Here is a 25,790-nt window from a genome sequence, read left to right on the forward strand (position 1 = left end):
TACTGGGCCGAGGGAGTGAACAGCACCAGGTCTACAATGCACAGGTGGGCTCAGGCCAGTACACAATGCACACGATCAGCACATATTCCCATTACACAGCTCTGACCTGCAGAATAGCCTCAGCTTAGAACCCATTGCCCGTTAGCGACCACGTACTAGATCTCACGGGGTAAGGAAATGAATGGAATGATGATGTGTGTCCATTAATGGCCCAATTGTACTATCCACATTCCCCTCCTACAAGGTCTCCCAGTGTCTGCAACAAGGTATGTCCACCAATACAGTAAATAGTCAGGTTATAATATGGATGCTGACGTAGGGCCACCTAGTCCCCAATGTCAGCAGCCATATTCTCCCTGCTCCCTACACGAGGTGTCTCCAGCCACATGGTAGAGATCCATACGGCCTGCAGTTACCTCACTGGATGAAGACAGAACATTTTCTACACAATTCCCACAGAAGTACGTTGTATGGAACGTGCGCATTGACTTTAGTTGCCGTGATCTAGAACTGTCATTCTACACGTGACCGGAGAGCTGCGTGTTGTCTGTGTAGTGAAGGACAGACAAATACATGCACATCACGACCGTGGAGCCGTCTGATTGGGTTTTCGTTAAGGCAATAACAAAAAGATTAGAAAAATAGATTTTGGTCCTGAAAATAGAAAATTAAAAGACAGAAGATGAGAACCCGTGTGGACATCCCTCACTCCAGACTAACACCCATCACAGTGGACATTGAGATCCTCAACATCCCTTGCTCCAGACTGATGCCCTTCACAGGGACAAAAATCTGTATGGATATCCTTTGATCCAGCCTAGCACCCTTTACAGGGAACATTGAGGTACTGGGGACCCCTTGCTTCAGACTTGCCCTTCACAGGGGACATCAAGGTCCTAGATATCCCTCACTCCATTCTAACATCCTTCACAGGAGACATCAAGGTCCTCAACATCGTATCTCATGATCCTACTGAACTGAAGGCTCTGCTGCGGGTCAGTGATCTGCTGCCCTGCCACCAGCGCCATCATCGTTCCCGTCACGTGTTCTGCATGCCGGTAGATTGGCAGTGTAGTGCAGGGTTATGCTTTGCTGCAGATTTCTGGATCCCACATTGTGGAATGTGTGGAGTGCACATAGAGAAATACTGGCATTTGTGGTCCCTTCTCTGGTGATTATCAGACCCGGCCTAAAACCTGGGCACAATCATCAATTGTATTTTTGGGGAGCATTCTAGACTCACCTCATTGTTACATGTTCTAGACTCGCACATTAGTGGCACCAGGAAATTCATGACAGGCACTGGAAAACGTTCTATATTGACTTGGGTACCAAGAACCATTTCAGAATCATAGCACTCAGGTACCAGGAGTGTTCTAGATTCACCCAATTTAGCTACTGGGACATGGTCTAGACCCAAATGTTTCAAGCACACAGTACTGGCACTGGAGAATGTTATAGATTGAGAATTTAGGTTCCAGAAAATGCTCCTGTTTCATACCACTCAGATACCAGAAGCATTCTAGATTCATACAGTTAAGCTACTGTAAAATGTTCTAGATTACCATGGCCCAGGGGCTGTGAAGCGCTCTAGATTCCTATGACCCAGGGACTGTGAAGTGTTCTAGATTCCTATGACCCAGGGACTGTGAAGCGCTCTAGATTCCTATGGCCCAGGGACTGTGAAGTGTTCTAGATTCCTATGACCCAGGGACTGTGAAGGGTTCTAGATTCCTATGATTCAGGGACTGGGAGATGTTCTAGACAGCCATGGCCCAAGTACTGGGAAATATTCCGGTATCAGAAACATTCAGCACCCTGGGGTGTATTACGTTCCAGAAGAGACTGCACTGAAGGACAAACGGCTGGGTGAGAGAACGTAAACTAAAAGGCACTGTTAAAAGTTTGCGCAGTAAAGAAGCGAGCGGACAGACACAGCGATTGTGTGAATCCAGCGGATCGGTCACCGACGTCACCACAATATCGCCTGATAACCAAGCATCACATGATACAAAAACCAAGAAGTGCCAGCAGGATATCCAGGCAGAGGTGATTAGACGAATACAGTGCTGAGAAAGCTCCAGAACCAGCGCCCCCAAACAGTGGAACCCAACGCTGCTCATATTAAAGGAGAGTAGACCCTCCCTATACGACAACCATAGGAATAGAACATCCATCCTCCCACCTGGAGCACAAGAGGGAACTGGCTGTGTTTAGAGTAATGACTCCAGTGATGTGACTCCCATCATAGATTCACCATCGGGAGAGAACGTCACCTCCTTGGGCTTGTAGTAATGGTACAACCCCCAATATACTGAGATGACTCCCCCCCCCCATCATACTGGTACCTGGAGTTAATGGTAATGGTTCTTAACCTCCATGACACCACCCATTAGGTTTCAGGGTGTAATTATTACACAACAGCCACCGAATCATCAGTTATAACATTCAAAATATTATTGTGGAGGGATAAAACCTGCAGAGTCTAAAGAGAGGCGAGAGCGCCACCCGGTGTCGGGCAGGTTAAGAACCATTATTGTAACTAGATCCACAAGCATAGATTCCATCTGAGCATCGCGTCTCTTTAATGTCTCTGCATGTCTTCTGGTCAGTGATGGAGCTCCATCCATGCTGCAGTGTCTGCATGCTCTTCGTACGTGGTGTATGTAGTATGACCGACACACGGGTCTGCACTGACCATCTTCTACACCAGCTGGACATCTCAAAGTCTTTAGGTCCCACAGCTGGCGAGATGTCACCCGCATGTGGCGGTGGGGATGAGATGAGCCCTTGGGAAAGCTCCGCTGGTGGCAGAGTTCCATATGTATTGCTATAAGGAGTCTTCAGTCGGCCCAGGACACCATGTGAAGAACCGGGGCTAGGACCGAGCAGCACTATACTTCGATGATATTAACAGACGGGGCTTTCTTCTGCAAAGAGGACAAAAAAAGCCTAAATATTCAAGGACGGCAGTATCCATATTTCTCAGACAAAAAGGTGTTGTAATAGTGATGGTGTTCCCTGCCATAGGTCCCAACCAACACCACATGCCCCTTGTCCTATGCAGTAGATGTGACATAGGGTGCATGTGTGGCCGGGCTGCCCCTTAAAGGGCAGGTGCATGGACCGTGGCCAATCAGGACAAGCCTCTGTCTATTTAATACATCCTGCACTGTTGGAGGATGTCTGAGCAATTAGTCCTGTCTGCTATGGAAAGGGGTGTTCTGACTCCTGGTTTGACTCATGCCTGTCCTATTCAGCTTTCCCATCTTCTTCATTCCTGACCTCGGGTTGTTTCTGCACTGTGCTCTGTGCTATAGTTCTAATCCAAATTATTCAATTCCCCATTGCCAATTAGGCTGATTTGCTAAATTTACACACTTTCAGCTGTTTTCAACCCCCCCCCCCCCCCGAAAAAAAGAAAACCTAAACAATTTAAACATGTCAACACGACAAATATAACAGGCGGTTTGTCAACTTGCATACCAGACAAGACTTACTGCTCAGACACCCTGCGGTGGAGGGCGCCTTAAATAGCCAGAGGCTTGTCTACATTGACCAAGGGATCAAAAAGCTGGGGGCACGCACTGGCCCTTTACGAGGCAGACCAGCTGTGAAGATGCCAGTGTATATAGCATCTGCGGCATAGAACAAGGGCATGTGGCGCTGGTCATAGCTGATAGCAGGAAGAGGAAGAGGTACGGGAAACAGTCGACTGAGACCAATGGGAGGGGAATCATTTCTATTGCACTTGTATATCTATTGGCTGCCTGTCCTGACCTTGGCGCTGTATCACCACCACGCCTCTGGCTGCTCCGCCACTACCGCACTGCGGTCACCCTGACTAGCTTGTACAGCTGCCATACCACTAAGACAACACCTGGGGGCAAAGACCAGATCCCAATTGGTGTGGTTAAAGTGTGAAAACCAGGGGACCCCAAGTGCTGCCCTCAGTAGGAGGCCCAAGCTCAAGCGGGGTGTGGCACAGCGGGTCCTACTGTTCTGGGGGGTTTTAGGTCTCGTGTGTTTTGGATTAACTGATAAATGCCTCCAGCTATGCCAGTCTTATCTATACAAATGTGCAGAAATCTGCAGCTGCCCCCGGGGATTCACGGCTGTCTATTACATGCATCTGGTGATTTTAGTGTTGTGCTGCAGCAGTTAGAGGGTTAACAAGCTAGACAGTATTGCAGAAGGCAGACACAACAGTCTAGAACGGTAACAACTCAGGAAAGTCCCAGGTCCCGTGTTAGGGGTGGAGCAAACCTTGTAAAGGGGGTCAAAGTATAGTTGGAGGGGCAGAGCAGTAAGCCACAGCGCAGGTCTGCAGAGCCCAGGGCTTGGGCTCATAGAGGGCATATAGCGCAGGGAGGAGCAGAGCAGTATGCTTACCCCCTTAGTGACATGCCCTATTTTGGATCTAAGGATGCAATAATTTTGGGGGAGATTTTCATCTCCATTTTTAAAAAGCCACAACATTTATATTTTCCCGTCGACACAGCCGTATGAGGGCTTGTGGATGCCTTGGCGAGCTGCAGGTTTTATTGGTACCATTTTTGGGCACAATAGGAGTGCAGTGCACAGAATGGCCTGCAGAGGTTGATAGGCATTCTAATACCTGCAGAGAGAGACAGCACCTGTGGGTATGGCAGGAGGTGAGATAAAAGGATCAGTTCTTGCCACACTCTAGCCAGACAGGCTGTAGGAGCAGCCATCAGGACTGGGAGCCTGAGGTCTGGCATGGACCAGTTTGGGCCCGTCACCCGTCTGAAAGAGGAGGACGCCCTCTAGACACCCCGGGTGGGGGTTAGTGATGGGGACCCTGTGGGTTGTGAACTCTGGACATTGTATGTACAAGTTTTGCTGTGCTTTGATGTGGAATAAAACCGGCAGGCGCCAGATTTTAAAAGTACTTCATGTCTCTGGAGCGTTTGTACACGTGTGATGCCCATTCCCAACGGAAAGGTCAGCGATCCAGAGGTGAGTAACCCCAGCTTGCCACATATGGCAAAGAATGCGCTGGAATGAAATGGCGCACAAAGCTGCAGAGTGCAATTGGCGTGTAAAGTGAATGTCTGTGGTGAGCAGTGCTGCTGGATGTAAAGGGCCAGGAGGCCGAAACTGCCACTGTCTTGAGGGCAACGAAGGTCCAAGCGGATGATGTCTGAGGGACAAGTTGGTGGACTTGTTATTATGTTTATCTATATTGGACTGTGCAGTCGAGATGGCGGTGGTCAAGAGAGAGACTGCCTGAAAGAGCCCTGCTGGGGTTCTAGGGGATATGGACTTGAAGCAACATATACAAAGGGGATACAAATGTTGGCACAGTGAAAACTGCACAATGGAAATGGACATTTGGTGAGGACAGGGCTAAGAACTGTAGTGCTCACAATGTGGTTCCGAATGTTTCATTAACCTTGAAGCATCATGTGTGGGGAATTGTAGGATGTTTTCTCTGTATGATGCTCCTAGAATTTATAGAAATGTTCCCCAAATGAAGGCTGAGTATAAACAGGTTGCCACAGGGAGTTCAGCCACCGCCCATGAGTTAGCACAAAGCGAGAGAGGAGAAATAGTGAAAGCAAACGAGAGGGAGGATTTGTAGTTTCCTGTGAAACTGAAATAGTAGCTAGTAGCAACTGGGATAACAGGTAGTACTGTAAGTGCAAAGAAGAAGAAAAAGAGAAGGAAGACTGCTTCTAGCAGAACAGAAGATGTAGCCAGTGCAGATCCTGAGGTCCATAGTGAGACAGACAGTGAACAACTGCTTAGAGCTCAGGAGGAACTTATACAGATGTGAGCTTACCCAAAATGTCTTGAGGAAGCATGTCAAGAGGTGAATAGAAGATATGGCATGCAGTTGGGAAAAGAAAGGGCTAACTTGTGTCTATGTGGAGAAGAGACCAAGAGGCAAAGGCTATTAGTGGATGGCAGAAATTCTCCAGAGAGGATGCTCTCAAGTCACTGAGGGGAAAGCAGAAAGTGCAACTATCTTAAAGGAGAATGAGCGGCTTAAAAGATTAGCTAAAACTTAAACTGATCACAGGAAGCCGGAAGCGAAATCTCTGCAATATGAACAGGACTGTAAGAAAATGCAAATAAGAACCCAAGAGTTGAAGCTAACACGTTGCAAGTTAGAAAGAGCTTCTACAGATGCACTTAATTAAACTACAGGTTTGCAGAATCAAGTTGCAGAGCTAAAAATGCAGTTAGCTGAGAGAAATGGTGAATTGGAGTGCCAGATAAGTGAATTCAAAGAAAACCTGGAAATGGAGAAAGCTGCTTGCAACTAGGCAGAGAAACAAACAAAGGCAATGGAAGACATACTGTATTCAAGGAAGCCCAGGAAGCACTCCAGACGCAGCTGATGGCCCAGCTACAGATGAGCTTGGATGAGGAAGCTGAAGAATATGAAGCTCAAATCTAGGAGTTTAATCAGAATCATGCTCTAGTTATGGAGGAACTGTCCAAGCAGCTGGAGCAAGCTGAAAAGGTGAAAGAAACTTTGGAAAGTGAGTGTACTGGGCTGACCCACAAGGTGAAGGTCCTTTTGGAAGACAAGTGTGAGTCTGAATGTAAGAGAAATGCAGTAGAGATGAAGCTTCAACAGCTACAAGTAAAAATCACTGAAGGTGACAGAGTACAGACAGAGCTGTCTGAGCAGGTGAAGAGACTGCAGGTGGAGTTGGAAGCTCAGAGTCAAGAATCACAGAGGCTGGTGCAAGAAGAGACACACCAGAGGCTTGGTCTCAGTGCACACCTGAAGACAAGATGAGAGAAATGTGTTCCTTAAGCAATTAGAGGAAGATGCAGAAGCTAAGAGAAACCCGTCAAATCAGATTGCAACACTTCAGGCTCAGGTGTCAGATATGGAAAAGAGAATGGAGAAGAATACTGGGTGCTTGGATTCTGTTGAAGAACAAAAGAGAGTTAGAAGCTACAAATCACCAGTATGAAGAGAAAGCAGCTGCGTATGATAAAGTAAGTCTTTAGGAGGAATTAGAAGATGTTACTGTGGAGCTTGGTCACCAATGTCAGACTGTCAAACTGGAGGAGAAACAGAAGCTCTGTGAACTGAAGAGAAAATCGGGTCTGTGAGATATGCCACTGAACGTGAGTATGCTGAAGAAAGGGCTTGTGAGAAAGAGAATGAAGCTCAAACCTTGGCATGCACCCTGAAAGTGGCGTCAGAAGAAAAGGCGGTGTTTCAAGTTTGCCGAGAAGTTATGCATAAAGATGAAACACTGGGAATCGAAGAGTCGGCTGCTGAAAAGACGGTTCAGAGACTAGAGAGGTCTAGGACCCAGTTCAGACAGCGAGTAAAAGAAAAGATCTTGTTGAAGAATCTTAAAAATGAGATACAAAACTGGATTAGCACCAAGACGGATGCTAAACAGAGAACTCTGATATGAGAAAAGCTCAAGAGCGTGTGCCAACAACCGGTAGCAGGAATGAAGACCCTGTTGTAGAAGCTTAAAAATAAGATACAAGCAGTGAAGTGTGCCAAAGTATGCCGAGAAGGTGACCTGGGCATTACAGGTGAACAGTTTGTGAAGACTGGTAAAGCCTTGAGGGAAGCAATCACCACTGTGAACAAGAGTAAAGGCACTGAGCAACATATGGAGGCTGAGAAATCCTGTAAAGTACAAGAGACCAAACAGAAGGCGTGGCTACTGAAACTGAGAGGGCAACTAAAGAAGCAGAAACTGAAAAAGAGGCTTCAGAAGTTGCAGATGAAGAAAGTCCTGTAAAAGAAGTTGCAGAGAATAGCAAAACCAAGTCAGTAGGGACAGACCCCACACAAAGACATGAAGAGATGCCAGTTAAACATAAAGAGGCAGTTAAGGAGCAGACTGAAGAAAAGGTTGTGAGGGCTGCTGGGAAAGAGAGCCCCCCCATTCCGTGAGCTTTGACCCCAGATGGGCAAAAACTGTGATGCATCATACGGCCTTTATCAGGGACAGTATACGTAGCAGTGCAGTGTATAGACTGGCCAGAGGGTATAGACTGGCATTCTGATCCCTGCAGAGGGATACAGCACCTGTGGGTGTGGCAGGAGGTGCGATAAAAGAATCAGATCCTGCCATACTCAGGAGGGGAAAAAGCTGGCTGCTAGCTAGAGAGACGGGCTGCAGGAGCAGCCCTCGGGACTGAAAGCCTGAGGTCCGGCACGGACCAGTTTGGGCCTGTCTCCCGTCTGAAAGAGTAGGATGCCCTTTAGATGCTCTGGGTGTGGGTTATTGACGGGGACCCTGTGGGTTGTGAACCCTGGACATTGAACATACTACAAGTTTTGCTGTGCTTTGATGTGGAATAAAACTGGCAAGTGCCCGGTTTCAAAACAGTTCCTGTCTCTGTAGGGTTTGTACACGTGTGGTGCCCATTCTCCACAGAGAGGTTGGCAATCCAGGAGGTGAGTAACCCCAGCTTGCCACAGTACATATAAAGTATAGTAGAACAGGGGACAGTAAAGCCCAATGCATCACCGCCATCACCCCCAGGAGACAATACAGCCCAATGCATCACAGACAGGTAACCTAGACCCCAGTACTCACCTTCCGCAGTAGCCCCCCTGTCTGCCGCTCTGGGGTACTCTGTTCTGATGACGGTTTGGCTTTTTCCTTATTGTTGTTGGAATCGTTGTCTTTGATGATGTCATACTGGCGGCAGAAGAGGGCGATCACCGCTAGATGCCAAGACACAGAGTCATTATACAGGCAGTCAGTGCTCAGTGTACCCCCAATACCAGAAGTCAGAGCCCCCCACATATATAGTGCAACCCTCACCTGCCCACATCAGCAGCACCGCCACGATGATTATAATCTCTCCCGTCTCCAGCTGCCGTTCCTTATCTACTCCTTGCACAGTGATGTCTCCTGTCCAGAGAGGAAGTATTACATGGCAGAGCAGGAAAGCAGCATTGGCAGCAGGGTCTCAACAGGGGTGCAGGTGGCAGGACACAGATTGTGGTGCAGGTGGCAGGACACAGATTGTGGTGCAGACGGCAGGGTATACACTGGGGTGCAAGCGGCAGGACACACATTGCGGTGCAGCTAGCAGGGTATAGACTGGGGTGCAGGCAGCAGGGCACAGACTGGGGTGCAGCTGGCAGGGTACAGACCGCGGTGCAGGCGGCAGAGTCTAGACGGGTCCAGCTGGCAGGGTATAGACTGGGGTGCAGGCGTCGGCACAGACTGGTGTGCAGCTGACAGGGTATACACTGCAGTGCAGACAGCAGGGCACAGACTGGGGCAGGCGGCAGGGCGCAGACGGCAGGGTATAAACTGGGGTGCATGCGGCAGGGTATAGACTGGGCTGCAGCTGGTAGGGCATACACTGGGGTGCAGGAGGCAGGGTATAGACTGGGGTGCAGCTGGCAGAGTATAGACAAGGGGTGCAGACCACAGGGTATATAAGGTGGTGAAGGTGTCAGGGTATAGACTGGGGTGCAGCTGGCAGGGCACAGACTGGGGTGCAGGCAGCAGTGCATAGACTGGGGTGCAGGCAGCAGAGTATAGACGGGTATAGGTGGCAGGACATAGACTGGGGTGCAGCTGGTAGGGCACAGACTGGGGTGCAGCTGGCAGGGTATAGACCACGGTGCAGGTGGCAGGAAACAGATTGGGGTGAAGCTGGCAAGGCACAGACAGAAGCAGGCGGCACTCACCTTGGTTGGAGCTGTTGGACGGCAGGCGGTCGGTCTCCTTTAAGGTGCGGAAGTGTATCCTTTTGCTGGCCTGGCTCTCGCTGTAGAGTCCGATGGACTGGACTTGGATGATGTAGTCCGTGTCCTCCTCCAGGTCCCACAGCACACAGGCCCGATTAGTGGTGTTCACCTCTCGTATGAATCTGTGGATCTGTCCATCCTGCCTCTGAGGAGAACGAGTGGAGTATTATACAAGAGCGCCCCCCAAGGAGCACCAGGGGAACGTCACTCCAGACAAGAGCAGATGACCTGTAACCCCGCGACCCTCTGCAGACTGATCCCAGGCCATAATGCCAACCAGTGTGCCCCCAAACATCAGACCCTGGAGCCCCCCAAAGCAACAGCACCAATCACCTATGTACAGTCAACCATGAAAGTATTGAAGCTCTGCTCATCCTGTACTTCCTGGTTCCTGAATAGAATACCAGAACTGCAGTGAAGACTGACATGGAAGTAGGAGATGGTGACTTTAGAACAGTGCGGATGTATGTGATGCAATGTTCTGCAGAGAGAGCCCATAGGTTTCTGGGGTCTATTGTGTGATTAGAGAAGCATAGGTCACACAGTGTCTGACTTTTTGACAGCCACCTGTCACCCCTCCCTCTGCTTCATCTGCCGCCTTGTTCTATCAGTCTATTCATGAAGCAGAGGGCTCAGGATGAACATACAGATCCCCCCCAGGGAGGAGAGCTTCATGGTCCGGATTATGGAAGAGGAGTGCATCCATTGGATGAGTCATGTACTCACAGCAGCAATGGTCCCCAGGTCAGGCTGCCATACCTGCTGAGAGATGGCATATCCGATGATGATGTCGCCTTCAGGGACGTCCCATGAGACGGTGGCAGAGTTGGCTTTCAACTGCGTGACGGTCACATTGACGGGAGAGGGAGGACGATCTGCAACATGAAACACAGACATGATGGACAGCTCTGAAGCACAGCCTCTGACAGATGGGACAAAATGTAGAGACAATGGCCGCTCTGCGAAGAGACTACCGGCTCTCCGAGCATCAACAGATGGGACGAGGCGACCGTGCAGCACAAGGCGCCAAACTACCAGGCGGCAGAGGCTGGCAGGAGACCCAACCATCTGTCAACACGTAGACTGAGATGACAATGAATCCTGCAGCTCTGACACAGACAGCCTCACATGTAGAGACCCCCCTCAAATGTGGAGACCCCCTCACTGTAACGGCCTGGTTTTAGAGGCAGTGACCCCTGACCTTGGACCCTTCACAACCCCTCACCCTTGGTACAGGCTGGCATCTGCATGCAGGAGCACCAATACCATGGGAGGGACGGTCAGGGGTGGCAGCCCGGTGACCACCTGACCATAGCTGTGGACAGCTGAAAGTAATAATTGTGGGGTTGAAGCTGTCAATTATTTTTAATCACTTTTTTACCAGCTATTAATATGGCATGTAAAAAACGGGTACCATCTGAGTGCCAACTACCACTGCCCCTCCGGGGATATGGAGCCTGCGCTCAAGGCAGCGACATGTAAGGGGCATCCCAGGATCTTGTTATTGAAGTCTGCGCAGTTAACAATCCGACTACAGATAAGCAGCAGTAGATGACAGCGTGAGGCAGCAACGGTATCACCAAGCTAGATGAGTGGCAGGAGGTACAATATTTCGGTCAGGAGGAACTTCTGGGGCCGGGCCTATACAGGAAGTCAGAGTGCAGCTCAATAGGCAATCAAGGCAAGGAATCCCAAGGGTAAAAGAGGCGAAGGAACTGTCCGGGATCCCAGGAGCTCAGTGAGAAGAGCCGCCATCTGGGACGCCCGAGTTACCTGCTTCTGAATGCAGACACTCAAATCCGGTCCTCCGAGCGCCAACAGATGGATCCAGGCGACCGTAAAGCACAAGGCGCCAACTACCAGGTGCGAGAGCCTGGCAGGAGACCTGCCCATCTGTCACCACGAAGACTGAGATGACAACCAATCCTACAGTTTGGACAACCTCACAGATAGATGCAGTACAGAGACCCCCTCAAATACAGAGAGACATCTGCACATAAAGAAAGCCCTTCACCTACAGAGACCCCCACATATGGAGCCGAGTGTGCATGTGTATGAGCAGAATAGCAGACATAGGGGTGAAAAATAACATCGCTCCTGGGGGCGGAGACATATAACACCGCTCCTGGGGGCGGAGACAGATAACAAAGCTCCTGGGGGCGGAGACACATAACACCGCTCCATGGGGCGGAGACATATAACACTGCTCCTGGGGGCGGAGACAGATAACACCGCTCCTGGGGGCGGAGACAGATAACAAAGCTCCTGGGGGCGGAGACACATAACACCGCTCCTGGGGGCGGAAACAGATAACACAGCTCCTGGGGGCGGAGACACATAACACCGCTCCTCGGGACGGAGACACATAACACCGCTCCTGGGGGCGGAAACAGATAACACAGCTCCTGGGGGCGGAGACACATAACACCGCTCCTTGGGGCGGAGACAAATAACACTGCTCCTGGGGGCGGAGACAGATAACACCGCTCCTGGAGGGCGGAGACACATAATACCGCTCCTGGGGGCGGAGACACATAACACCGCTCCTGGGGGCGGAGACAGATAATACCGCTTCTGGGGGCGAAGACGCATAATACCACTCCAGGGGTCGGAGACACATAATACCGCTCCCGGGGGCAGAGACAGATAACACCGCTCCCGGGGGAAGAGACAGATAACACCGCTCCTGGGGGCGGAGACAGATAACACCGCTCCTGGGGGCGGAGACAGATAACACGGCTTCTGCGAGCGGAGAACCATAACACCGCTCCTGGGGGCGGAGACAGATAACACCGCTCCTGGGGGCGTAGACACATAATACCGCTCCTGGGGGGGGGGGGGGGACAGATAACACGGCTCCTGGAGGCGGAGACAGATAACACCGCTACTGGGGGCGGAGACACAGAATACCGCTCCTGGGGATGTAGACACATAATACCGCTCCTGGGGGCAGAAACACAGAATACCGCTCCTGGGGGCGGACACAGATAACACCGCTCCTGGGGGCGGAGGCACATAACACCGCTCCTGGGGGCAGAAACATAATACCGCTCCTGGGGGCGGAGACAGATAACATCACTCCTGGAGGCGGAGACAGATAACACAGCTCCTGGGGATGTAGACAGATAACACCGCTCCTGGGGGCAGAGACACATAACACCGCTCCTGGGGGCGGAGACAGATAATCCCGCTCCTGGGGATGTAGACAGATAACACCGCTCCTGGGGGCGGAGACAGATAATCCCGCTCCTAGGGACGGAGACAGAAAACGCCACTCCTGGGGCGGAGACACATAATACCGCTTGTGGGGACGGAAGCACATAATACCGTTCCTGGGGGCGGAGACAGATAATCCCGCTCCTGGGGGCGGAGACAGATAACACCACTCCTGGGGCGGAGACAGATAACACCGCTCCTGGGGGCAGAGACAGATAACACCGCTCCTGGGGATGTAGACACATAATACCGCTCCTGGGGATGTAGACACATAATACCGCTCCTGGGGGCGGAGACAGATAACACCGCTCCTAGAGGTGGAGACACATAACACCGCTTCTGGGGGCGAATACACATAACACTGCTCCTGGGGGTGGAGACACATAACACTACTCCTGGGGGCAGAGACACATAATACCGCTTCTGGGGATGTAGACACATAATACCGCTTCTGGGGGCGAATACACATAACACCACTCCTGGGGGCAGAGACACATAACACCGCTCCTGGGGGCGGAGACAGATAATCCCACTCCTAGGGGCGGAGACAGAAAACGCCACTCCTGGGGCGGAGACACATAATACTGCTCCTGGGGGCGGAGACACAAAATAGCTTGTGGCGGCTGAAGCACATAATACCGCTCCTGGGGGCGGAGACAGATAATCCCACTCCTGGGGGCGGAGACAGATAATACCGCTCCTGGGGGCGGAGACACATAATACTGCTCCTGGGGGCGGAGACACATAATACCGCTCCTGGGGGCGGAGACACATAATACCACTCCTGGGGGCGGAGACAGATAACACAGCTCCTGGGGGCAGAGACACATAATGCGGCTCCTGGGGGCGGAGACAGATAACACCGCTCCTGGGGGCGGAGACATATAATACCGCTACTGGGGGCGGAGGCACATAACACCGCTCCTGGGGATAAAAACACATAATACCCCTTCTGGGTATGTAGACACATAATACCGCACCTGGGGATGTAGACACATAATACCGCTCCGGGGGTGGAGACACATAATACCGCACCTGGGGGCGGAGACAGATAACACCGCTCCAGGGGATGTAGACACATAATACCGCACCTGGGGGCAGAGACACATAACACCGCTCCTGGGGGCGGAGACACATAACACAGCTCCTGGGGATGTAGACACATAATACCGCTCCTGGGGGCGGAGACAAAAAACACCGCTCCTGGGGGCGGAGACACATAATGCCGCTCCTGGGGATGTAGACAGAAAACACCGCGCCTGGGGGCGGAGACACATAACACCGCTCCTGGGGATGTAGACACATAATACCGCTCCTGGGGGCAGAGACACATAATACTGCTCCAGGGGGCGGAGACAGATAACACTGCTCCTGGAGGCGGAGACACATAATACGGCTCCTGGGGGTGGAGACAGATAACACTGCTCCTGGGGGCGGAGACACATAATACCGCTCCTGGGGGCAGAGACACATAATACCGCTTTTGGGGGCAGAGACACATAACACCGCTCCTGGGGGCGTAGACAGATAACACCGCTCCTGGGGGAGGAGACAGCTAACACCGCTCCAGGGGCAGAAGCACCTAATACTGCTCCGGGGGATGTAGACACATAATACCGCTCCTGGGGGCAGAGACACATAATACCTCTCCTGGGGGCAGAGACACATAACACCGCTCCTGGGGGCGGAGACAGATAACACCGCTCCTGGGGGCGGAGACAGCTAACACCGCTCCTGGGGGCGGAGACAGCTAACACCGCTCCTGGGGGCAGAGGCACATAATACTGCTCCTGGGGATGTAGGCAAATAATACCGCTCCTGGGGGCGGAGACAGATAACGGCTCCTAGGGGCAGAGACACATAATACTGCTTCTGGGGGCGGAGAGAGATAACACAGCTCCTGGGGGCGGAGACAGCTAACAGCGCTCCTGGGGGCGGAGGCACATAATACCGCTTCTGGGGATGTAGACACATAATACCGCTCCTTGGGGTGGAGACAGATAACATGGCTCCTAGGGGCGGAGACACATATTACTGCTCCTGGGGGCGAAGACAGATAACACGGCTCCTGGGGTCGGAGACAGATAACACGGCTCCTGGCGGCGGAGACAGATAACACGGCTCCTGGGGGCAGAGAGAGATAACACCGCTCCTGGGGATGTAGACACATAATACCGCTCCTGGAGACAGAGACAGATAACACCGCTCCTGGGGGCGGAGACACATAATGCTGCTCCTGGAGATGTAGACACACAATACCGCACCTAGGGGCGGAGAAAGATAACACCACTCCTGTGAGCGGAGACACATAATACCGCTCCTGGGGGCAGAGACATATAATACAGCTCCTGGGGGCGGAGACACATAATACTGCTCCTGGAGATGTAGACACATAATACCGCACCTAGGGATATAGACACATAATACCGCTCCTGTGGGCGGAGAAAGATAACATCACTCCTGGGGGCGGAGACAAATAATATCGCTCCTGGGGGCAGAGACACATAATACCGCTCCTGTGGGCGGAGACAGATAACACCGCTCCTGGGGGCGGAGACAGATAAAATCACTCCTGGGGGCGGAGACACATAATACCACTCCTGGGGGCGGAGACAGATAACACCGCTCCTGGGGACAGAGACACATAATGCGGCTCCTGGGGGCGGAGACAGATAACACCGCTCCTGGGGGCGGAGACACATAATACCGCTCCTGGGGGCCGAGGCACATAATACCGCTCCTGGGGGCGGAGACAGATAACACCACTCCGGGGGGTGGAGACACATAATACTGCTCTTGGGGGCAGAGACAGATAACACCGCTCCTGGGGGCGGAGACAGATAACACGGCTTCTGCGAGCGGAGAACCATAACACCGCTCCTGGCGGCGGAGACAGATAACACCGCTCCTGGGGGGCGTAGACACATAATACCGCTCCTGGGGATGTAGACACATAATACCGCTCCTGGGGGCGGAGACAGATAACACGGCTCCTAGAGGCAGAGTCAGATAACACCGCTACTGGGGGCAGAGACACAGAATACCGCTCCTGGGGATGTAGACACATAATACCGCTCCTGGGGGCAGAAACACATAATACCGCTCCTGGGGGTGGAGACAGATAACATCTCTCCTGGAGGTGGAGACAGATAACACAGTTCCTGGGGATGTAGACAGATAACACCGCTCCTGGGGGCAGAGACACATAACACCGCTCCTGGGGGCGGAGACAGATAATCCCACTCCTAGGGGCGGAGACAAAAAACACCGCTCCTGGGGGCGGAGACACATAATGCCGCTCCTGGGGATGTAGACAGAAAACACCGCGCCTGGGGGCGGAGACACATAACACCGCTCCTGGGGATGTAGACACATAATACCGCTCCTGGGGGCAGAGACACATAATACTGCTCCAGGGGGCGGAGACAGATAACACTGCTCCTGGAGGCGGAGACACATAATACGGCTCCTGGGGGTGGAGACAGATAACACTGCTCCTGGGGGCGGAGACACATAATACCGCTCCTGGGGGCAGAGACACATAATACCGCTTTTGGGGGCAGAGACACATAACACCGCTCCTGGGGGCGTAGACAGATAACACCGCTCCTGGGGGAGGAGACAGCTAACACCGCTCCAGGGGCAGAAGCACCTAATACTGCTCCGGGGGATGTAGACACATAATACCGCTCCTGGGGGCAGAGACACATAATACCTCTCCTGGGGGCAGAGACACATAACACCGCTCCTGGGGGCGGAGACAGATAACACCGCTCCTGGGGGCGGAGACAGCTAACACCGCTCCTGGGGGCGGAGACAGATAACACCGCTCCTGGGGGCGGAGACAGCTAACACCGCTCCTGGGGGCGGAGACAGCTAACACCGCTCCTGGGGGCAGAGGCACATAATACTGCTCCTGGGGATGTAGGCAAATAATACCGCTCCTGGGGGCGGAGACAGATAACGGCTCCTAGGGGCAGAGACACATAATACTGCTTCTGGGGGCGGAGAGAGATAACACAGCTCCTGGGGGCGGAGACAGCTAACAGCGCTCCTGGGGGCGGAGGCACATAATACCGCTTCTGGGGATGTAGACACATAATACCGCTCCTTGGGGTGGAGACAGATAACATGGCTCCTAGGGGCGGAGACACATATTACTGCTCCTGGGGGCGAAGACAGATAACACGGCTCCTGGCGGCGGAGACAGATAACACGGCTCCTGGGGGCAGAGAGAGATAACACCGCTCCTGGGGATGTAGACACATAATACCGCTCCTGGAGGCAGAGACAGATAACACCGCTCCTGGGGGCGGAGACACATAATGCTGCTCCTGGAGATGTAGACACACAATACCGCACCTAGGGGCGGAGAAAGATAACACCACTCCTGTGAGCGGAGACACATAATACCGCTCCTGGGGGCAGAGACATATAATACAGCTCCTGGGGGCGGAGACACATAATACTGCTCCTGGAGATGTAGACACATAATACCGCACCTAGGGATATAGACACATAATACCGCTCCTGTGGGCGGAGAAAGATAACATCACTCCTGGGGGCGGAGACAAATAATATCGCTCCTGGGGGCAGAGACACATAATACCGCTCCTGTGGGCGGAGACAGATAACACCGCTCCTGGGGGCGGAGACAGATAAAATCACTCCTGGGGGCGGAGACACATAATACCACTCCTGGGGGCGGAGACAGATAACACCGCTCCTGGGGACAGAGACACATAATGCGGCTCCTGGGGGCGGAGACAGATAACACCGCTCCTGGGGGCGGAGACACATAATACCGCTCCTGGGGGCCGAGGCACATAATACCGCTCCTGGGGGCGGAGACAGATAACACCACTCCGGGGGGTGGAGACACATAATACTGCTCTTGGGGGCAGAGACAGATAACACCGCTCCTGGGGGCGGAGACAGATAACACGGCTTCTGCGAGCGGAGAACCATAACACCGCTCCTGGCGGCGGAGACAGATAACACCGCTCCTGGGGGGCGTAGACACATAATACCGCTCCTGGGGATGTAGACACATAATACCGCTCCTGGGGGCGGAGACAGATAACACGGCTCCTAGAGGCAGAGTCAGATAACACCGCTACTGGGGGCAGAGACACAGAATACCGCTCCTGGGGATGTAGACACATAATACCGCTCCTGGGGGCAGAAACACATAATACCGCTCCTGGGGGTGGAGACAGATAACATCTCTCCTGGAGGTGGAGACAGATAACACAGTTCCTGGGGATGTAGACAGATAACACCGCTCCTGGGGGCAGAGACACATAACACCGCTCCTGGGGGCGGAGACAGATAATCCCACTCCTAGGGGCGGAGACAGAAAACGCCACTCCTGGGGTGGAGACACATAATACCGCTCCTGGGGGCGGAGACACATAATACCGCTTGTGGGGGCGGAAGCACATAATACCGCTCCTCGGGGCAGAGACAGATAATCCCGCTCCTGGGGGCGGAGACAGATAACACCACTCCTGGGGCAGAGACACAAATTACCGCTCCTGGGGGCAGAGACAGATAACACCGCTCCGGGGGATGTACACACATAATACCGCTCCTGGGGGCGGAGACAGATAACACCGCTCCTAGAGGTGGAGACACATAACACCGCTTCTGGGGGCAAATACACAGAACACCGCTCCTGGGGGTGGAGACACATAACACTACTCCTAGGGGCAGAGACAGATAACACCGCTCCTGGGGATGTAGACACATAATACCGCTCCTGGGGGCGGAGACAGATAACACTGCTCCTAGAGCTGGAGACACATAACACCGCTTCTGGGGGCGAATACACATAACACCGGTCCTGGGGGCAGAGACACATAACACCGCTCCTGGGGACGGAGACAGATAATCCCGCTCCTAGGGGCGGAGACAGAAAACGCCACTCCTGGGGCGGAGACACATAATACCGCTCCTGGGGGCGGAGACACAATATAGCTTGTGGGGGCGGAAGCACATAATACCACTCCTGGGGGCGGAGACAGATAATCCCGATCCTGGGGGCGGAGACAGATAACACCACTCCTGGGGCGGAGACACATAATACCGCTCCTGGGGGCAGAGACAAATAACACCGCTCCTAGAGGTGGAGACACATAACACCGCTTCTGGGGGCGAATACACATAACATCACTCCTGGGGGCGGAGACACATAATACCGCGCCTGGGGATGTAGACACATAATACTGCTCCTGGGGGCAGAGACACATAATACCGCGCCTGGGGGCGGAGACACATAATACCGCTCTTGGGGGCAGAGACAGATAACACTGCTCCTGGGGGCGGAGACACATAATGCCGCTCCCGGGGGCGGAGACATAATACCGCTCCTGGGGGCGGAGACAGATAACACTGCTCATGGGGGCGGAGACAGATAACACCGCTCCTGAGGGCGGAGACAGATAACACCGCTCCTGGGGGCGGAGGCACATAATACCGCTTATCGGTACGGAGGCACATAATACCGCTCCTGGGGACGGAGACACATAACATAGCTCCTGGGGCGGAGACACATAATACCGCTTCTGGGGGCGGAGGCACATAATACCGCTTGTCGGTACGGAGGCACATAATATTGCTCCTGGGGACGGAGACACATAACATAGCTCCTGGGGCGGAGACAGATAATACCGCTCCTGGGGGCGGAGGCACATAATACCGCTCCTGGGGGCGGAGGAACAAAATACCGCTCCTGGGGATGTAGACACATAATATTGCTCCTGGGGGGCGACAGATTACACTGCTCCTAGGGGATGAAGGCACATAATACTGCGCCTGGGGGCGGAGGCGTAATACTGCTCCTGGGGGCGGAGGCACATAATACTGCTCCTGGGGGTGGAGGCACATAATACCGCTCCTGAGGCCAGAGGCACATAACACTGCTCCTGGGGACAGAGGCACATAATACCGCTCCTGAAGGTGGAGACACATAATACTGCTGATGGGGGCTGAGGCACATAATACCGCTCCTGGGGATGTAGACACATAATATCGCTCCTGGGGGCAGAGGCACATAATACCACTCCTGGAGGCGGAGACACATAATACTGCTGATGGGGGGCTGAGGCACATAATACCGCTCCTGGGGATGAAGACACATAATATCGCTCCTGGGGGCGGAGGCACATAATACTGCTCCAGGGGGCGTAGGCATTTAAAACCGCTTCTGGGGGCGGAGGCACATAATACTGCTCCTGGGGGCGGAGGCACATAATACTGCTTCTGGGGGTAGAGGCATTTAAAACCGCTTCTGGGGGCAGAGGCACATAATACTGCTCCTGGGGGCGGAGGCACATAACACTGCTCCTGGGGGCAGAGGCACATAATACCGCTCCTGGAGGCGGAGACACATAATACTGCTGATGGGGGCTGAGGCACATAATACCGCTCCTGGGGACGGAGACACACAACACTGCTCCTGGAGGCGGAGACACATAATACCGCTCCTGGGGGCTGAGGTACATAATACCGCTCCTGAGGACGCAGGCACAAAACACCGCTCCTGGGGGTGGAGACACATAATACTGCTCCTGAGGGTGGAGACACATAATACCGCTCCCGGGGGCGGAGGCACATAATACTGCTCCTGGGGGTGGAGACACATAATACCACTTGTGGGGCCGGAGGCACATAATACCGCTTGTGGTTGCGGAGGCACATAATACCACTCCAGGGGCCAGAGACACATAATACCGCTCCTGGAGGTGGAGACACATAATACCGCTTCTGGAGGCGGAGGCACATAATACCGCTTGTGGGTACAGAAGCACATAATACCGCTCCTGGGGACGGAGACACATAACATAGCTCCTGGGGGCGGAGACAGATAATACCGCTCCTGGGGGCGGAGGCACATAATACCGCTCCTGGGGGCGGAGGAACAAAATACCGCTCCAGGGGATGTAGACACATAATATTGCTCCTGGGGGGAGACAGATTACACTGCTCCAAGGGGACGAAGGCACATTATACTGCTCCTGGGGGCGGAGGCACAAGATACTGCTCCTGGGGGCGGAGGCATTTAAAACCGCTTCTGGGGGCGGAGGCACATAATACTGCTCCTGGGGGCGGAGGCACATAATACTGCTCCTGGGGGTGGAGGCACTTAATACCGCTCCTGGGGCCAAAGGCACATAACACTGCTCCTGGGGGCAGAGGCACATAATACCTTTCCTGGGGGCGGAGGCACATAATACTGCTCCAGGGGGCGGAGGCACATAATACTGCTCCTGGGGGCAGAGGCACATAATACTGCTCCTGGGAGTGGAGGCACATAATACCGCTCCTGAGGCCGGAGGCACATAACACTGCTCCTGGGGGCAGAGGCACATAATACCGCTCCTGGAGGCGGAGACACATAATACTGCTGATGGGGGCTGAGGCACATAATACTGCTCCTGGGGGTGTAGGCATTTAAAACCGCTTCTGGGGGCGGAGGCACATAATACTGCTCCTGGGGGCGTAGGCATTTAAAACCGCTTCTGGGGGCGGAGGCACATAATACTGCTCCTGGGGGCGGAGGCACATAATACTGCTTCTGGGGGCAGAGGCATTTAAAACCGCTTCTGGGGGCGGAGGCACATAACACTGCTCATGGGGGCGTAGGCATTTAAAACCGCTTCTGGGGGCGGAGGCACATAATACTGCTCCTGGGGGCGGAGGCACATAATACTGCTTCTGGGGGCAGAGGCATTTAAAACCGCTTCTGGGGGCGGAGGCACATAATACTGCTCCTGGGGGCAGAGACACATAATACTGCTCCTGGGGGTGGAGGCACATAATACCGCTCTTGGGGCCGGAGGCACATAATACTGCTCCTGGGGGTGGAGGCACATAATCCGCTCTTGGGGCCGGAGGCACATAACACTGCTCCTGGGGGCAGAGGCACATAATACCGCTCCTGGAGGCGGAGACACATAATACTGATGATGGGGGCTGAGGCACATAATACCGCTCCTGGGGATGTAGACACATAATATCGCTCCTGGGGGGGAGACAGATTACACTGCTTCTGGGGGACGAAAGCACATAATACCGCTCATGGGGGCAGAGACACATAATACCGCTCCTGGGGGCGGAGGCACATAATACTGCTCCTGGGGGCGTAGGCATTTAAAACCGCTTCTGGGGGCGGAGGCACATAATACTGCTCCTGGGGGCGGAGGCACATAATACTGCTCCTGAGGGCAGAGACACATAATACTGCTCCTGGGGGTGGAGGCACATAATACCGCTCCTGTTGCCGGAGGCAAATAACACTGCTCCTGGGGGCAGAGGCACATAATACCGCTCCTGGAGGCGGAGACACATAATACTGCTGATGGGGGCTGAGGCACATAATACCGCTCCTGGGGATGTAGACACATAATATCGCTCCTGGGGGGGAGACAGATTACACTGCTCCTAGGGGACGAAGGCACATAATATTGACCATGGGGGCAGAGACACATAATACCGCTCCTGGGGACGGAGGCACATAATACTGCTCCTGGGGGCGGAGGCATTTAAAACCGCTTCTGGGGGCGGAGGCACATAATACTGCTCCTGGGGGCGGAGGCACATAATACTGCTTCTGGGGGCGGAGACACATAATACTGCTGCTGAGGGCAGAGACACATAATACCGCTCCTGGGGGCGAAGACACATAATACCGCTCCAGGAGGCGGAGACACATAATACCGCTCCTGGAGGCGGAGACACATAATACCGCTCCGGGGGGCGGAGGCACATAATACTGCTCCTGGGGGCGGAGACACATAATACCGCTCCTGGGGGCGGAGACACATAATACTGCTGCTGAGGGCAGAGACACATAATACCGCTCCTGGGGGCGAAGACACATAATACCGCTCCAGGAGGCGGAGACACATAATACCGCTCCTGGAGGCGGAGACACATAATACTGCTTCTGGGAACGGAGGCACATAATACCGCTCCTGAGGGCGGAGACAGATAACACCGCTCCTGGGCGCGGAAACACATAACACCGCTACTGGGGGCGTAGACAGATAACACTGCTCCTGGGGGCGGAGACACAAAATACTGCTCCTGGAAATGTAGACACGTAATACCGCTCCTGGGGGCGGAGACACAAAATACTGCTCCTGGAAATGTAGACAGATAACACCTCTCCTGGGGATAAAGACACATAATACCGCTCCTAGGGGCGGAGACACATAACACCACTCCTGGGGGCAGAGACAGATAACACCGCTCCTGGGGGCGGAAACAGATAACACCGCTCCTGGGAGCAGAGACACATAATACCATTCCTGGGGGCAGAGACACATAATACCGCTTCTGGGAGCGGAGGCACATAATACTGCTCCTGGGGACGGAGACACACAAAACTGCTCCTGGAGGCGGAGACACATAATACCGCTACTGGGGGCAGAGGTACATAATATCGCTTCTGAAGACGGAGGCACATAACACCGCTCCTGGGGGTGGTGACACATAATACCACTCCTGGGGGCGGAGGCACATAATACTGCTCCTTGGGGTGGAAACAAATAATACCGCTTGTGGGGGCGGAGGCACATAATACCGCTTGTGGGGGCGGAGGCACATAATACCACTCCTGGGGGCAGAGACATATAATACCGCTCCTGGAGGCAGAGACACATAATACCGCTTCTGGGGGCGGAGGCACAGATTACCGCTTATGGGTACGAAGGCACATAATACTGCTCCTGGGGGCGGAGGCATTTAAAACCGTTTCTGGGGCCGGAGGCACATAATACTGATCCTGGGGCGGAGGCATTTAAAACCGTTTCTGGGGCCGGAGGCACATAATACTGATCCTGGGGGCGGAGGCATTTAAAACCGCTTCTGGGTGCGGAGGCACATAACACTGCTCCTGGGGGCGGAGGCACATAATACCGCTCCTGGGGGCAGAGGCACATAATAGCGCTCCTGGGGGCAGAGACACATAATACCGCTCCTGGGGATGTAGACACATAATATTGCTCCTGGGGGGGAGACAGATTACACTGCTCCTAGGGGATGAAGGGAAATAATCCCGCTCCTGGGGGCAGAGACACATAATACCGCTCCTGGGGGAGGAGGCACATAATACTGCTCCTGGGGGCGGAGGCATTTAAAACCGCTTCTGGGGGCGGAGGCACATAATACCGCTCCTGGGGGCGGAGGCACATAATAACGCTCCTGGGGGCAGAGGCACATAATACCGCTCCTGGGGGCAGAGACACATAATACCGTTCCTGGGGGCGGAGGCACATAATACTGCTCCTGGGGGCGGAGGCACATAATACTGCTCCTGGGGGTGGAGGCACATAATACCGCTCCTGGGGGCGGAGGCACATAACACTGCTCCTGGGGGTAGAGGCACATAATACCGCTCCTGGGGGCGGAGGCACATAACACTGCTCCTGGGGGTAGAGGCACATAATACTGCTCCTGGGGGTGGAGGCACATAATACCGCTCCTGGAGGCGGAGACACATAATACTGCTGATGGGGGCGGAGGCACATAATACCGCTCCTGGAGGCGGAGACACATAATACTGCTGATGGGGGCTGAGCCACATAATACCGCTCCTGGGGATGTAGACACATAATATCACTCCTGGGGGGGGGGGGACAGATTACACTGCTCCTAGGGGACGAAGGCACATAATACCACTCCTGGGGACGGAGGCACATAATACTGCTCCTGGGGGCGGAGGCATTTAAAACCGCTTCGGGGGGCGGAGGCACATAATACTGCTCCTGGGGGCGGAGGCACATAATACTGCTCCTGGGGGCGGAGGCACATAATACTGCTTCTGGGGGCGGAGGCACATAATACCGCTCCTGGGGTCAGAGACACATAACATAGCTCCTGGGGCCGGAGGCACATAATACCGCTTCAGGGGGCGGAGGCACATAATAGCGCTCCTGGGCGCGGAGGCAAATAATACCGCTTCTGGGGACGGAGACACATAACATAGCTCCTGGGGGCAAAGACACATAATACCGCTTCTGGGGGCGAAGACACATCATACCGCTCCTGGGGTCGGAGACACATAATACCGCTCCTGGGGGCGGAGACACATAATACCGCTCCTGGGGGCGGAGACACATAATACCACTCCTGGGGGCAAAGGCACATAATACCGCTCCTGGGGAGGAGGCATATAATACCACTCCTGGGGGCGGAGACACATAATACCGCTCCTGGGGGCAGAGACACTTACTGGCTTTCACCAAGCAGAGGTCACAGCTGAACAGGACGAGCACAGCCGGGCTCAGGTACATGGGGATATGGGCCATATCGGGCAGGTTGTGGCCCCACACAAAGCCTTGGGATCTCCGGCTCAGGAATGAGACACAAGTCATTGGAACTTTAAGTCTGGACGATCCGTTCCCAGTAATGTCTACATCCGGTGGCTGGAGGGAAGGAGAATGTCTGTGCTGGGCTCCAACCACCGCAGGTGAAGGCCAGGAACATAGGACCTCAGTGTCCTACAGCTTCACCTCTACAGGGGCTCCTGCTGCTAGGTATGCAGCTCACCTGCGGGAAGAGGAGAACAATGTGTAATCACTGCCAAATTCCAAGATCCTGCACCATTATATCGTCAAATATGCATAGTGTGATATCATGATGTAAGCATTGTTTATTACACCCCCTGTAGTATTTATATATGGGGATACAACCCTTAAAGTGCTGCTGTAATATATACTGTACAGAATGCAATACAGCTTCAGTAGTGTTATATCATGACATATACATAGCGTAATACAGCTTCAGTAGTGTTATATCATGACATATACATAGCGTAATACAGCTTCAGTAGTGTTATATC

At 53.5% G+C, this 25,790-nt stretch overlaps 1 protein-coding gene across 1 annotated transcript; it reads right to left on the reverse strand.

The window, feature by feature from the left end:
- Positions 1–1,681: 1,681 nt before the first annotated feature.
- Positions 1,682–25,496, reverse strand: FNDC4 (fibronectin type III domain containing 4). The gene is made up of 6 exons (XM_066589131.1): positions 25,182–25,496; positions 10,487–10,602; positions 9,668–9,872; positions 8,787–8,876; positions 8,556–8,686; positions 1,682–2,930 (listed from the first exon to the last, which is right to left on the reverse strand). The coding sequence occupies exons 1-6, from the start codon at positions 25,321–25,323 to the stop codon at positions 2,895–2,897; spliced, it is 720 nt and encodes a 239-aa protein (XP_066445228.1). The 5' UTR covers positions 25,324–25,496; the 3' UTR covers positions 1,682–2,894.
- Positions 25,497–25,790: the final 294 nt, after the last annotated feature.

The sequence above is a fragment of the Eleutherodactylus coqui genome, chromosome 1 (genome assembly GCF_035609145.1).
Source record: "Eleutherodactylus coqui strain aEleCoq1 chromosome 1, aEleCoq1.hap1, whole genome shotgun sequence".
NCBI classification, from domain to species: Eukaryota; Metazoa; Chordata; class Amphibia; order Anura; family Eleutherodactylidae; genus Eleutherodactylus; species Eleutherodactylus coqui.